This window comes from Eupeodes corollae, chromosome 3 (genome assembly GCF_945859685.1).
Source record: "Eupeodes corollae chromosome 3, idEupCoro1.1, whole genome shotgun sequence".
Lineage (NCBI taxonomy): Eukaryota > Metazoa > Arthropoda > Insecta > Diptera > Syrphidae > Eupeodes > Eupeodes corollae.
In genome coordinates this window covers 65788121-65803003 of record NC_079149.1, presented here as the reverse complement: position 1 = coordinate 65803003, position 14883 = coordinate 65788121, and the positions used below count along the sequence as shown (strand labels likewise).

General features: G+C 39.7%; 1 protein-coding gene across 1 annotated transcript; it reads right to left on the bottom strand.

Annotated features, from left to right (window-relative positions):
- Positions 1-3666: 3666 nt before the first annotated feature.
- LOC129949690 (transcription initiation factor IIB) lies at positions 3667-6399 on the bottom strand. The gene is made up of 5 exons (XM_056061286.1): positions 6206-6399; positions 5682-6096; positions 4314-4548; positions 4121-4242; positions 3667-4051 (listed from the first exon to the last, which is right to left on the bottom strand). The coding sequence occupies exons 1-5, from the start codon at positions 6220-6222 to the stop codon at positions 3890-3892; spliced, it is 951 nt and encodes a 316-aa protein (XP_055917261.1). The 5' UTR covers positions 6223-6399; the 3' UTR covers positions 3667-3889.
- Positions 6400-14883: the final 8484 nt, after the last annotated feature.

Genomic DNA, 14883 nt, shown 5'->3' with positions numbered 1-14883 from the left:
TTCTTTCAATGGAGGACGCCTTGCATACTGTCTTCCGTCACTGCCAAAAACGTTGAACTTGGATTCGACGCTCCACACGACCAAATTCCAAAAATTTGGAATTTTATAAAGGTGTTCCTTAGCAAACCTCATTCTTGGAGCAATATTTTTTTTTGACAGGTTGGGCTTACGTCTACCGATTCGTCCATTCAAATTTTTTTTCTGAGGTCGCCTTCGTATAGTTCTTGCTGGTAATCATCATCATAATTCTTCTCCATTTGGGATTCACTTTAGAAAGCCTAACTAATGTACTGTCTTCAGCCGGAGTCGTTTTTCATTGCTTTTTGCGAGGTAGGTTCTCAAAGGTTTGGTGTTTTTATTTTTTCCCATAACTGTTATCAATTAAATTTTTTAATTTTTAATAATAAATTTCTTTAATAATAAAACAGTTTTAATACATTTTGTTTGATAAAATATCTAGATACAAAAGTACCTGTTTAAAATGTAATGGCTTAATTATGTGAACACCTGCACTGTGACTTAATTCTCAATTCTGTTGATTCGAGCCCCGTTGTTTAGGACCTCATTGGAATAGTACTGCACGTAAGAAGATTCTTCTGTTCGATATACATTCATAAGCCGGTACAGCGCCGTAAACACTGCCGCACGAACACCCGAAACTACTCCATCTAGGAAGGGGCAACGTTGAACCACACAGGACAGCCATAAATGATCATCGGCCGTATAAGGGCCATGTAGCAAATTACCTTCACTCTGGGGACAAGCCGACTGCTAAAAAACAGCCGTCTCGTCAGAGCGAAGGCTCTTTTGGCCCTGGTCACAGCAGAATTTATATGTCTGTCTACATATAAAAAATGATCTAACCAGATACCGAGGTGCTTCACAACACTTTTGCTCGCTAATCACTGCGCGTGAAGATCAATGATGACCATCTTGCGATCTTGCACCAATTCTTACACGTATCCCTCGTGGACCTAGCCGACGGAGTCCGGAACAGAATTGTCTCCGACTTCTGAACATTTATTTTCAGTTTCCAGTCGTCGCAACATCGCTGAATCTTGTCGAAATCACGCTGCGAGAATTCTAATAACCTCAACCTTTCCCTCTAAGAGGGGTTCCTCTTACGTCCCCGCGACGCAATATTTTGCATCCGCCCTTTTTTTTACACCCACAACGAGCTCCTTGTAAGCAGGAAATTAGGGTCCGATTAGGGACAACAAAAAAAACATCATACAGTAATCGAAAAAAATACGGGACGCTGGAGAAGCAAAGACTGGCTCCGGCGATCAAAGATCCCGTTGTTGTTTTTTTTTTGGTGTCGATGAAATTTTCCTCGTAGTTTTGTTTTTTTTTTTTCTTAGTGTTTTAAAGGTATTTTGAGTAACAATAATGTGAATAAAGTACCTAAGTTTCTAAAAACGATGCTATGAAATTCAATGTTTTTTTTGTTTGTGATTTGGATTTAGAGATGGAATAGGGAATTATTTTCAAGAGGGTGCGGTATGGGGAAACTAATTCCAGGTTTGGCGGAGATTTAATTCCACGGCAGTAACCTTTCCTGAGTCCGCTTTAGGGAATCCGAAAACCAGGCCGAGTGGATTCCAGGAAGGGTGGGTAAAGGCCAGGCCGTTACGTCATCAGAGGTCGCCGAGAAAAGTGAATGTAGTGCACACCTAATTTCAGTACATCGAAGTATCCGGCATGATTTATGTTTTTGTATGAGATGAGTTCCGGTTACGGTAGCAAGAACCCCCCAACATCCGACGAGCTATGCTGTGCACCGCAAGCAACGGGCAATCCGTCCCCTGCCCAATCCCTATCCTTGTTCCATCCTGGATTTACCTCTCTCGTCCGACGTATGCGTTACCCATTCCTCTATCATTTGCCTACAATGGCGGATCCAGGGGGGGAGGGTCGTAGGGGTCATGACCACCCTTGGGAGATAATTTGTTTGCTTTTCGTAGGAATTCTCTTCAATTCAAAACTAATCGTATTGCGTTAGTGGATATGACCCCCTTTATATTTTAAATTATTTATTTTTTGTATATCAAAACAACATTTGTATTTTACTTCCTTAAACTTTTTTACTAAAAGTACTACTTTTAACTGAGGACTGGATCAAGAACATGATATGAATTGGAAGTTCAGCCTTTTCCAAAACACAGCACAAATTCATCAATTTTTAATCAACTGACGATCCAGGAGGGGATCATATGAGCCATAAAGCTTATACAGTTAAGTTGTATAAGTAAAGACTTCATCTATAGATTTATTAGTAATTTAACGACATTCACCAAAAAGTGGTTTGCTGTCAAAAGCAACTAAAATGTTTGTTTTCACTCAATTTAGAATATGAAAAAACTTTAGTAATGCTTTAAATTATTTTCATGACAATTGTTTCTATGAAAAAGAGCAAATATTCAGGTTCTTAAGAAGAAACCTTCAATTAGGGCCCATACACTACGCAAACACGTTTGTTCAAACGTGTGTTTGAGCAAACATAGTTTCGCTACACACTACACAAATATGTTTGAGAGATATTAGTTGCGTGACGTTTTTCATCTTATTCAAACCTTCCTATGGACACGGAGCAATGAGTGATTTAGCATGTGCATCCTTCATTATTGCCTTCGCTATTAAAAAAGAAAACAGAAAAAAAAACAAAAACAAAATTTGGTGTCCAACAAATTTGTCCCTCTTGTTTAATTATGTTAACTCTATGAAAATTGGCATCGGTTTGAGCAAAATTCTGTACACACCACACAAACATCTTTGTGCAAGCACGGAAAATTCAAATTATTTTGATTTTGTTCAAACCGCTTGCGCAAACACGCATCATCGCTACACACACACTACTCAAACAGTTTGCACAAACATTTTTAAAACAACAAAATATATGCGTTTGCTCAAACAGTTTGTGTAGTGTAGCCCTCTAAACTTTTGTGTTTAAGCTCTTAAATATGGCATATTTAGAAAATTTTTGGAATCTGGGAATCTGGGACAACAGTGTCTAAAGTTATCATTTTAGCAATTGAAATGTGTGAAGGTGCGGTTAATATACTCGTACACCTTATGTTATTTAAATTTTGTTACCCTCCTTTACAAAACATTAAAGAACATTTTTAAGCGGAGAGTAAAAACTCATCTACGTGTGTGACCTAACCCTCCCCCCTCCCCCCATGAAGAGTCTGGATCCTCGCTATAAAATGGCACCATACACCTATACCAATATCTATCTTTGTGACCGTTCAATTTCAAGTAGTATTGGACGGGTTCAAATCTAATACACACAAAATAAACGCTGGTGTTCCGTAGGGCTCGGTTTTGTCTTAAACACTATTCCTTATTTTTGTAAATGATCTTTCTAATCCACTACATTATTTCGCTGATGACAGTATCCGTTTATATTCGTTTTTAGATGTTCTCCCTTTTTCTTGGAATATGGACTACCGGATGTCCAATGGGGAATCTAAAACCTTTGAAAACTCAATGCTGTCTACTGTCGCAAAAGCGTAACCCTCCGACAGCAAAACAATTGTGCATCGGCATCTCCTTTCTAATTCTCTCCTCCCTTCCTGATTGCTCCCATTGTGTTAAATCATTATAAGGGTATTCATATCCCTTTAAGTGTGCACTCAATACAAACAAAAAATTAAAACATTTAGGTTTTTTTCCAAAATAATATTTATTGATTTATTTTAAAACTAAAAAGCTAACATAAGAATTCATTGAAATGTAGCGAATATTTGAACTGTTATATTTGCTGCAATTGTCAAACTTAATTCTCTATGAATTACAAAAAAGAAAATAAAACTCCTTACAAATACATACACAGTTTTTTGTTTAGTAATATTATAGTTATTCAGGTTGTGAAACAAAAAAAAAATATTTACATTTGCGGCAGTTGTTCAATTGGTGTTGTGAATTTAAAGTCTTCTGGGAACAATTTGGCTGCGTGTGGATACATTAGTTTGTATGATTGCCGGATCGTAACATCTGCAACACCAGCAATATCGCCAATTTCCTTTTGGCTACGCTTATGTTCTGAAGCCTGTGATGGGATTTTTATTTTTTAATTACAAATAACTCAATCGATGTTGTTTAATTCTTGTAAAATTACCTGTGATGCCATATAAATAGCTGCGGCTGCAACAGATATAGGCGAACGACCAGGAACAATATCCATTTCGACAGCTTTCTTTGCAATATGTGTTGCAGCACGTTGCACCATATTTGGAAGATCTAAAAGAAACAAAAACAACTCTCACAATAGTACACAGATAAATTGTGGGATGGAGACATTAAAATAGTACCCAAGTTAGCACAAAATCTGGACATAAAATCTGCCGTAGTAATTAGATCTACACTTGTCTCCAAGGCCTTCAGTGTGAGCTTAAAACATCTGCCAATTTCCTTTTTGCTTATTTTGCTAACAGCACATATTTCTTTGAATGTACGTGGAACACCTTCCTGACGACAAGCAATGTAAAGGCACGCTGAGGCTTTTGCGTCGTTAGAACGTCCTTTAAGATTTTTACCATCATGAACCTTTAAAAAAATATAAAATAAATGTATTGTTATATTCACAGAAATGACAAAAATCAGCTTTCACCAAAAGTTATATCTAGGGTTTTGAATAATTAATAAAGATCTTTAAGTTTAAATTTAACTAAGGCCTGTAATATACACTTTGTGATGTAAAATCTTCAATCACCATCTAAAAGACGCTCATCATCCCGGATCTCATTTATGGCGCTGATGTCTGGACCCTTTCAAAGAAAGATGAGAGCGTCTAAGTATGCTTCGAGAGAAAAATTCTTCGGGTGATTTTTGGTCATGGAGAAGAAAAAACGACGAACCGAACGGGCTGTACAGCGGCACTGACCTGGTGAACAGTAGAAAAGTCTAACGACTTAGATGGCTGCCCCATAAAGAGCGAATGGTTATCAACGCTCTAGCCAGGAAGGTCTTCGAATCCCATCCAGAGGGATGGTTTAGTAGAGGTGGCGCACGTAGGTGAGACCTCAACCAACTTGGCGTACGAAACTAGAGACAGCTAGTAAGGGACCGAGCTGGCTGGAGACGCATGTTGGTTGAGGTCCAGGTCCACTCGGGACAACACCTGAACCAGAGGCTGTATTTGATTTGGTTTAGACCGATCTCGGGTGGAAGCATTGCTGGTTTTTAAGCAATAAGAAGATGTGCCTAAAGATAATTTAACATGGATGCTGCTGACCTTTACCATGGGCACTTACATTTTTGAAGAAGCTGTCAACGTATAAAAATAGCAGAGCTTGTAACAAACAAAGAACTGTAGTTCCTTACATTTTGAGAGGTAATTGAGCAACAAACCTCGTCTTTAAGGGTGAACGAAACAGCTTAAGAATGGTTTTTCAAAAAGTACTATCACTATCACCAATTGAAGAAAAAATAAAAAGTAGCTCTTTAACCTTATCGCAATATGTTGTCTTGGTATATTTCCTTGTCATTCTTTTGAAAAAGAATTATTTTTTGCATTCGACCAAAACAACACCCGATATAGTTCCTTAATATTCTAATATTTACCTTGACAGAATCTCTGCTAAACAAATTATTGCTTTGATCTAAATCTTACTATTAAACTTTAGATCCAATAAATTCGCTGCATTTTAAGTCAATAGTTTTGCAACTGGAAGTCTTACCTGCTTGAAAAGATTATTTGCGCGATCAACTATTGTTTTGGGCAGATTAATGCGATCTGCCATAGTAGATATTTCCTTGAAGGCCGATATGAGTGATCTGTCCGAGCTGCTCATCGTACGTCTGTTTTGATATTTGGGCGCTCCGAATGAATCAAAAGATGCAGACCCAGTGCCCGGTCCGATAATGGTAGAGAGATCGCCCCCACTAAGGAGAGGATTTTCCGGTCCACCAACACGACTTGGATCAACTCCGCTCTTTTCGTTGCTGAAAGTACGCCATTCAGAACCAACATCGATTACGCGATCACCAACAACAAGGCCACATTCCGAGCAAATCATATCGCCTGCACGATAGTCTTCGATAAGGGGTGCATCTGGATGCGCATAGCAGCAAACTTTATTCGTAGCATCAGGTCTGCATAGATAAATCACAGAGAAAAAACAGAATTGTGTATGGTATCGGAATGGATAAATTCGACCTAAATAAAGCGCAGACTGCTGTGAACACGAACGCTTGAATTTACCTGGAGGAACTAGCCATTTGTAGATTAGTTGGTATTAATGGTTGTGAAAAAGAATGTTTTACTCGAATAAATACGTTTGAAATAAATAATTTTATCAATTTTAATTTAACAAGAATTAAATAAAGCGAAAATATAGCTGTAGCTGGAGCTTCTTCAAGTACGTTTGCTTTTTATTTTGACATTAGTCGCGTTCATTTCCATTGGGAAGATAAGGTCAATCAAACTTCAACGACGCTGTTCTGGGTGTGTTCAAAAACTATTAAGGTCTAACTGCATGGCTTTAAACGATTTATAGATGCTGTAATCATTATTATGACGCGCATACACTACTATCAAATTTAAGTGGCTATAAATTCAAACAGTTCAGCACTGTCGGATATTATAATAAATAATATTGGTGTTGATTCAAATTTATAGCTTGTTATTATACTATTCCCCATAATCTTTCTCAACAACACAAAATAATTTCAAAATAACAATTTCGTTCCCAACGTATTTGAGTATTTAAAATTAGGCAACTTATTTTCAAAAAGTGAAATAGTGAAAAACCCCTTTTCATTAAGAGGATTCTTCATCATCCGATGCAGAAAGTCTAGTGCAATTGCAAAAATATGTATGAACTAAAATTTGCCTCCACTTTTAAACTTTTGCGACACCCTTTTTGTGTAAGTGTCAAATAAAATATATTTTCAGCACCTGGCAGACTTAATCAAAAGATATCTATAGCTTTAATTTTTACATTTTACTTAATTGTTGTTTTAGAAGAAAAAGGCGTCTTCATGATTGACTGAATATAAAATACGCAATTTGAAACCTCTTTTGTGTGCGAAATCGTAAATAGCCTTATTTTAAAAAAATACACTTACTACAAACATGCACAGTTTTGCACATTTTCACTAGCCAAGACTATCCTAATAGGCTTTTCACACGAAATCCAAAACTCGGTTTTCGCGAAATTTTTGGTTTTCGGTGAAAACCTACATCGGAAACTAGAGTTTTTAGTAAACTACAAGTTTTCTACAACCACCTTTCGAAAACTATTAGGAATTCAAAGCTGGACTAAACAAACAAACCTTTCGAAACATTCAGCGCTCAAATTAATGTAAACAAAACAGCTGCTGGCTGCTGTCAAAACAAATATTTCATATTCTTATACAATTTTTTATATTTTAATTACAAAATAAGAATTATTTCTTTTTGTTACTATATTATTTGAATATGGAAGAGAAAAAAAAACAAAAAAATAAAAAAGCAAACTTTGGAGGAGCTGCGTTGCAACAGAAAAAATTGCGGGGAAATTTGTCAATTTGCCCCGGTGACTATTTGCTGCACTGGTGGTTCTTTCATGATCCTCCAGAGTTTCAAACGCTCTTTGTTAAGCGATTAACCGGAATTCAATATGGCTACTGGCATGACGACCCAAAGGAAGAGGAAGACTTGCTCATAGTTCGTAATGACGTCTGCAAGGGATGCGTCTTCGATTTCGTCGCCACAAATATGTTCACAGTTTCGCTTACTACCTGAAGAAAGACTTGCCGGTAACTCCGTTTAATCACAAGGATTTGGGAGATATGAGAAAAGCGATAAATTTATTTCTGGTGGAGGCTAAGTCGCAGCGGGCTAGGAAAATTTGAGCCAAAACATTCCACAAAGTGAGAATCTTTATTCCAGTGAATAAATCCATTACAATTTGCTATCGCAACTTAATGAACAGCCTGCTAACAACAAGAAGATAATCAAACCAGGCAAGTCCTCAAAGCAAGAAGCCAAAGAAATAGTCATGGAGAAATTGAAGCCTATCATAACAGCTTCAGTGATCGCTTTGGATTAATGTGATTTTGGTACGATTCTGGAACTAGAAATCGACCTTTTCTGCTTCGGCCATAAGGACCTACACGAAATCGTTCAGAATCTTCTCAACCCCGGCCTAAAAGTTGCTCGGATGGCCAAAATACATGGTGATTCTGAAGGCACATTTGGCCAACAGAAGCAATAGTCATAAGCTCAGTATTTTGGATTGAATTCGTTTTGAAAGAAGAAGTAAATGTTTTAAATAAAATAAATTTTTAGTGTAACAGATTTGTTTGTTGTCGATTCTATGACATATTTTTCACACAATTAGCTTCTCTTTAGTGAATTTTTTGGACCGGTTGAAGTGAACTAAGAGGATAGCTGCAGGCAAGCGAGCTTGTAGTTCTTGTTGGTTCATGTCGTGAACCCATTCCACCCATCCCCAGAACTTCAATTGAAATTCTTTTTCTAGACGAGCTTGTGTTACGTTAAAATCAATTTAAATTGGTTAGAATTAATTTTATTTTCACAAATAACTTGAAAAGAACAAAACTTTTAACTCACAAATTTTTTCATCAATACAAAATTTGACAGTCGGTGTTAAAAAATTTTTTAAGTCAAATGAAAACGTGTAAATGTTCGGTGTGAATGTTCTGCAAAACAGTTTTCGAAAACCCGGTTTTGGGTTTGGTGTGAAAAGGCTATTACGCTTAACTACATACAAATTCAAAAAGTGAATAATCTTCTGTCTTTTACCGAAAAACTGGTAATATATGTCTGTGAGAAGTTAAAACGGGCTTAGCTTTCAATTTTTGAACAACACCAATACATGTAAAACAAAGTTTAAACAATTATATTGTCATAATTTTTTTTCAGATATACTATTGTTTGTAAGTACAGATTTTTTAGAGATAACACATGATTTAAAAGTACTAGCACAATCTTTGTAGTACCCGTAGCGAGATGGTTAGTGTGTTGCACTGTCAGTCGTTATTTGACTTCCAACCTGTGAAGAAGTGATTTTATTTATATTTATTTAAAAGTTAATTAACAGTGCAAGTTAAGTTGTAAATAAAGTTGGCAGTTTGCCACCAGAAAAAACATCAATTCGATAGCCCAGAGGAAGTGGCGTCAGGAAGCAGATCCAAGGGTCGTGGGTTCGATTCCCAGCCGGAGTCAACAAAAAATTTAATAGCTTTTTTTCACAACAGAGAAATTGTTGATTTTATCTGTTGGGAAGAAAAGCAGATGGAGAAGGAGAAAAAAGCAGGGGTATCGAAAGATACCTCTGCCAACATATCAGGCGATGTTGCGGTGGTGCCAGCAGCGGTACCAAAAACAACCGCAACAACATCAGGTCAGGCATCTGACCAGTGGATGAAGGCCACAAACAACAAAAAGAGAAAGATTAAGAAGCATAGCCCCAACAAAGTGGAGAGGGCCAACTCTGCTAAGCGGCGGGACATGCGAAAGGAAATGGAGAGTGGTAAAGGAGGAATTACCACCGAGAGTGAGTTTTCCGACTACGCCGAGTCGGATAAAATTGAATATGTATCCGAAGGTGGAGAGGGGCTCTTCAGGTCTCCGAATATGGAATTAATCATATCGGAGCCAGAGCCAGTCCCGCCGCCAACGGAGGCTTTGGAGGTAATGGTGGACCTCCAGGATGAAACCGAACTGGTGCAGGCCCTGCAAACCAAACAGGCAGCCATCAGCCAGTTCGAGCAAAGCCTCAACAAGCTGAAGGAGGAAATCGAGCCCCTCCTCACTGCCCTTAGAATCAAACAAGAGGCGCGCCGAAAGGAAGAGGCAGCGCAAAAACAACAGCAACAACAACTACAGCAGCAAAAACAACCACAACATAAGCCCGCTCCCAAAAACACAGGAGCGGAGCAAAATAAAAAGAAGCCAGCAGCAGTCACAGGCGCAAATGTTGAGGGCCCATCGACCTCAACTAAAGCAATGCAGCAGCAACAACAGCAGCAGAAACAGCAGCAGCAGAAACAACAGCAGCAGAAGCAGCAACAACAGCAGCAGAAGCAGCAACACCAGAAACAACCACTGCCCAAGAAGGAGAAGGTGCCACCAATTAGGACCTACCGGGTTGACCTGCAAGACTTGAAACAGGTATGTAAGTCGGCCACTAAGGGCAAATTTTTAATCAATATTCTGAATGAAAAAGAAAAGCGGTATTCGGTACAGTGCTTCTCACTGGCCGAATACAAATTACTTAAAGAAGTGCTCAAACAGGCCACCGCTGAGTTCTTCAGCTATACGCCTAAGAGCGAAAAATTCCAGACGGTCCTTCTGAAGGGCATAAGTTCCTGCACGGAACCAGAGGAGCTCTTAGCTGAGCTCCGTCAAAAAGCCACGGACGATCTCGATTTTATCGGGGTCAAGCCGTTCACTACGGTAAAGTCCAGGCGGGGGGGTTATAGGCTGCCAATGTTCTTGGTAACATTATCGCCCAAAAGCAGTGTTAATAGTGTCAAGGGAATCACATCTCTCGACAATCAAGCTGTACGCTGGGATACATTAAAAAGGCACGACGGCATTTTACAATGTACTAACTGCCAGAGGTTTGGCCATGCCAATGCCAACTGCAATATGCAGTTGCGTTGTGTGAGGTGCGGAGAAACCCACAAAGTAGGAGAATGTAAGCTGGGGAATGAGCGGGTTGAGGATTTGACCCTGCTCAAGTGTGTCCTTTGTGGAAACCAAGGGCACCCGGCTAACTATAGGGGTTGCCCTAAGGTCCAACAAATGAAGCAAAAACAGGCCAGTCAAAAAGCCGAAAAAAGTCGAACAGTCGAACGACAGGCTCCAACACAAAAATTCGTGGATCCCAAATTCTCTTACGCCCAAATGGTGTCAGGGAATGGGAATACGAGACAGGCTCCACCAACGGTTGCCCCCAAAGCCACTGTGCCTAAGGCACCAGAGGTGCAGCCTGACATTGTAGCCTTGTTGTTGAGCATTCAAGGTCAACTAACAGGACTGCAAAGTCAGATAAAGGAGCAAGGCAAAAGGGTAGATCATCTCTACTCTTTGTTGCCTGGCCTGGCGCAATTTAGACCATAATGGGCGCGCTGCCGAAGACGCGCCTAAAAGTCCTAGCTGTGAATGTAAATTCACTGATTAGGATTGAACGAAGAGCCAATATGTTCCAATTGTTGAAAGACTACAGTCCCGATGTGTTTATGGCTAGCGAAACTAAGCTAAACCACAAACACAAATTGACTCATAAAAATTACAATATCGTAAGAAGAGACCGGCCCGACTCCACTCAAGGGGGCGGTGTCGCTCTCTTTATACGAAAAGGCATTAATTATAAAGTCATATACAACAATGAATTGCGAAAGCTCAAGACGCTAGAAGTTTGCGTCGTATGCATCTCTCTCTCTCAAGGGAAGCGGATGTATATGATTGCGGCTTATGCGGCTGGAGCTCCGCAGGTCACTTACTTTGCATCAGAACTCGAGATTGTTTTTAGGGAACTTAAACTGAGCTTGGAAGAAAACTATTTCATCTTGGCCGGTGATTTGAATGCAAAACATGAAGATTGGGGAAATCAACAAAGTAATCCCAGAGGTAATCATCTTTTTAATTTGATGAATCTTTACAGCGTTGAATATGGCGTCGACCTGCTGGCTACTGAAAGGCCATCGTATCCAAGAAGCGGCTCCTTTCTGGATCTTTTGCTGTACGACACTAGACTGACAGTTACAGACAAAGTGGGTAATCACCCGCGAAACTGCTTACAGACAGTCGAGTACGACAGTGATCACTGCGGACTGGCTGCTGTAATGCAGATTCCGAACGAACGCGTGGAGTTGGAGGAATACGTTGCAACGCACTCTTACAATTACAGTAAGATGCGTTGGCCTCGTTTCACCAACGCCTTAGCGAGAGAACTTCGTTCGAGTGACATAGCCCCACCAAACAACAGAAACCTGACAAATACAGAAATTGACCAACATTTACAACAGATGGACGAAACAATAAAACGAACGATGGAACGGACAATCCCAAAGTACAGAGAACGGGTCCAAATGGACGCTTACAGAAACGCGACAATTGACGCACTACGTAGGCACAAAAGTGGCTTACTGACAAGACTCAAAAACTTGCACAGACGACTTACAGACCCACGCGACTTGGAGGTTAGGACACTGAAGTCGTCAATAAAAAATGTCAATCAGTTGATTAAGGAGAACTACAGGCTATCAATTAACAAGTACTGGGACCGCAAGATCCGGTCAGTTAATTCGAGCGACCCTAGTATGTTCCCTAAAATCAACAAGATATTCAGAAAAAAGAACGACAATGACCTTCCGAGTCTGAAACTTCAACGAACCGAAGAGAACAGACACGTACTCAGGACAGCTCAAATAGATCCAGAAGAAGCCATCTTTGACGATGACTTTTATATAATTGAAGATCCGAAGGAAAAAGTGGAGGCGGTGGGAGCTGCTTTCCAGCAAGTGTACAAGGTGAATGTAAGCATTCGCCCCAACCACGACCTGGAAAACAGAGCCCTACTTAATCACTTTTACCTTCGAAATGATATGACACAATGGCGATCTGAGAACCGCGGTTTCATGCGGTTCAATGACGATTCCTTGGCAAATGCCATAATCGCCGAGCAAACGGGACCAAGTCCCTTGTTAGTGACGAAGGTTGAGCTTCAGCTCATCTTTAAGACAATAAAAAACAAAAAGTCAGCAGGTGTCGATGGTATATCCAACGTTGTACTAAGACATTTACCGATGGAAGCAATTGACATATACACCACGCTCTTCAATAATGCACTGAATAATGCATATTATCCAGTGCATTGGAAGACCGCTGTGGTTCATCCTCTCCCGAAAAAGGGAAAGGACAACTCCAACCCGTCAAATCTTCGGTCGATAAGTCTTCTTCCGAGCATCAGCAAAGTTTTCGAAAAGATCATTAATAGGGCTCTGACTAAGTGGGCTGCGGACAACAAAATAATTCCGGATAAACAGTTCGGGTTCAAGGCGGGTCATGACACAATTCATGCTGCGTCTAAACTCGTTTCTGATATCCAATGGAATAAATCAAAACAACAATGCACAGGTGCTGTTCTGGTTGATTTGGAAAAGGCCTTTGACACCGTATGGTTAGAGGGCCTTTACCTAAAACTGAGCAGGCTTGGCATAAGCAAGCCATTGTTGTATATACTTTATGATATGCTTAACGGTAGAAAGTTTGTTGTCAAAAGCGGCAATGTAACTTCTACCACAACATTCTCAATTAAAAATGGTCTTCAACAGGGAGCGGTGAATTCGCCGATTCTCTTCAGCATTTACACCAGCGATCTGATAGGTAGTCTTACAAAGGCAATTGCGTACGCCGACGATCTAATTGCGTACAGAACGGCCCGAAAGGTTGAGGTTATTAGAATTCTCTTGCAGCGTGATTTCGACAAGATTCAGCGATATTGCAACGACTGGAAACTGAAAATAAATGTCCAGAAGTCAGAGACAATTCTGTTCCGGACTCCGTTGGCTAGGGCCACGAGGGATACGTGTAAGAATTGGCGCAAGATGGTCATCGTTGATCTTCACGGGCAGCCATTGGCGAGCAAAAGTGTAGTGAAGTACCTCGGTATCTGGTTAGATCAGTATTTATATTTCGACAGACATATAAATGCTGCTCTGACCAGGGCCAGAGGAGCCTTCGCTCTGACGAAACGGCTGTTTTTTAGCAGTCGGCTTGACCCCAGAGTGAAGGTAATTTGCTACATGGCCCTCATACGGCCAATGATCGTTTATGGTTGTCCTGTGTGGTTCAACGTTGCACCTTCCCAGATGGAAAGGTTTCGGGTGTTCGAGCGGCAGTGTTTACGACGCTGTACCGGCTTATATCGAACAGCCGAATCTTCTTATGTGCATTATTATTCAAACGAGGTCCTATACAACGGGGCTCGAATCAACAGAATTGACAATTTCGTGATAAAACTCGTTCGAGGTCACATTGCAAGAGCTATGTCTTCGACCAACAATTTAATTTTCGGGGCGTTCTATCCGAAAGACGAGTATTTTGAGAGTGCACGCTTGAGCGGCTTCATTCCCCCAGAGGCATTCCTCTTTTTAGATAGATGCGGTCTGATACAGGATAGATTGGCAGTTCCGTTAATCTACCACGTCAGACGAAGAACCGTGGATAGGCGACTCCTGTACAATCGGGACGTCATGGCACAAGGCGGAGCAGAGCTCCTTCGGTTCAGTAGGGCTGTGTCCGAACGGGACCGAACTGATAGGGTGAAGCAGGAGAACCAGTTTTGGTGGCTTCAATCGGCACTTGATAGTGGGTAGTCGGGATGGGGTTTTTAAGCCTTGGCCGGCTTACATACTTGTTTTATAGTTTTAGGGTTTAGTTTTAAGTAGAATAGGCATGGTGGCACGAAAAAAAAAAAATAAATAAAAAAAAAAAAAACAAAAAACAAGAAATTAAAAAAAAAATTAAAAAAACATTAAAAAAAAAAAATAAAAATACAAAAAAAAAAAAAAAAAAAAAAAAAAGACAACGAAATATGAAAAACAAAAATGTTAGATAGTTAGATTTGCTGCTGTGGTTGTTCTAGTTTTAAGTAGTTTATAGGTAGAATAGGTAGTTTAAGTTAGTTTTTAAGTTTTATTTAAGGACCTTATTTTAAGTAGTTTGTAAGTAAAAATAAATAAAAAAGGTTATTGATATTAGTTTTTTTCAAAATTTTCTAATAAAAACAAAACAAATAAAATTTAAATGGAAGTAAAATAGATCTTAAGGCCGAAAGGCATTAGTAATTAGTGTTATAGTTTAGCTTAGAGTGTCCGTATGGGACCATTAAGTTAGTTGTAAGTTATGGATAATTTAGGCTA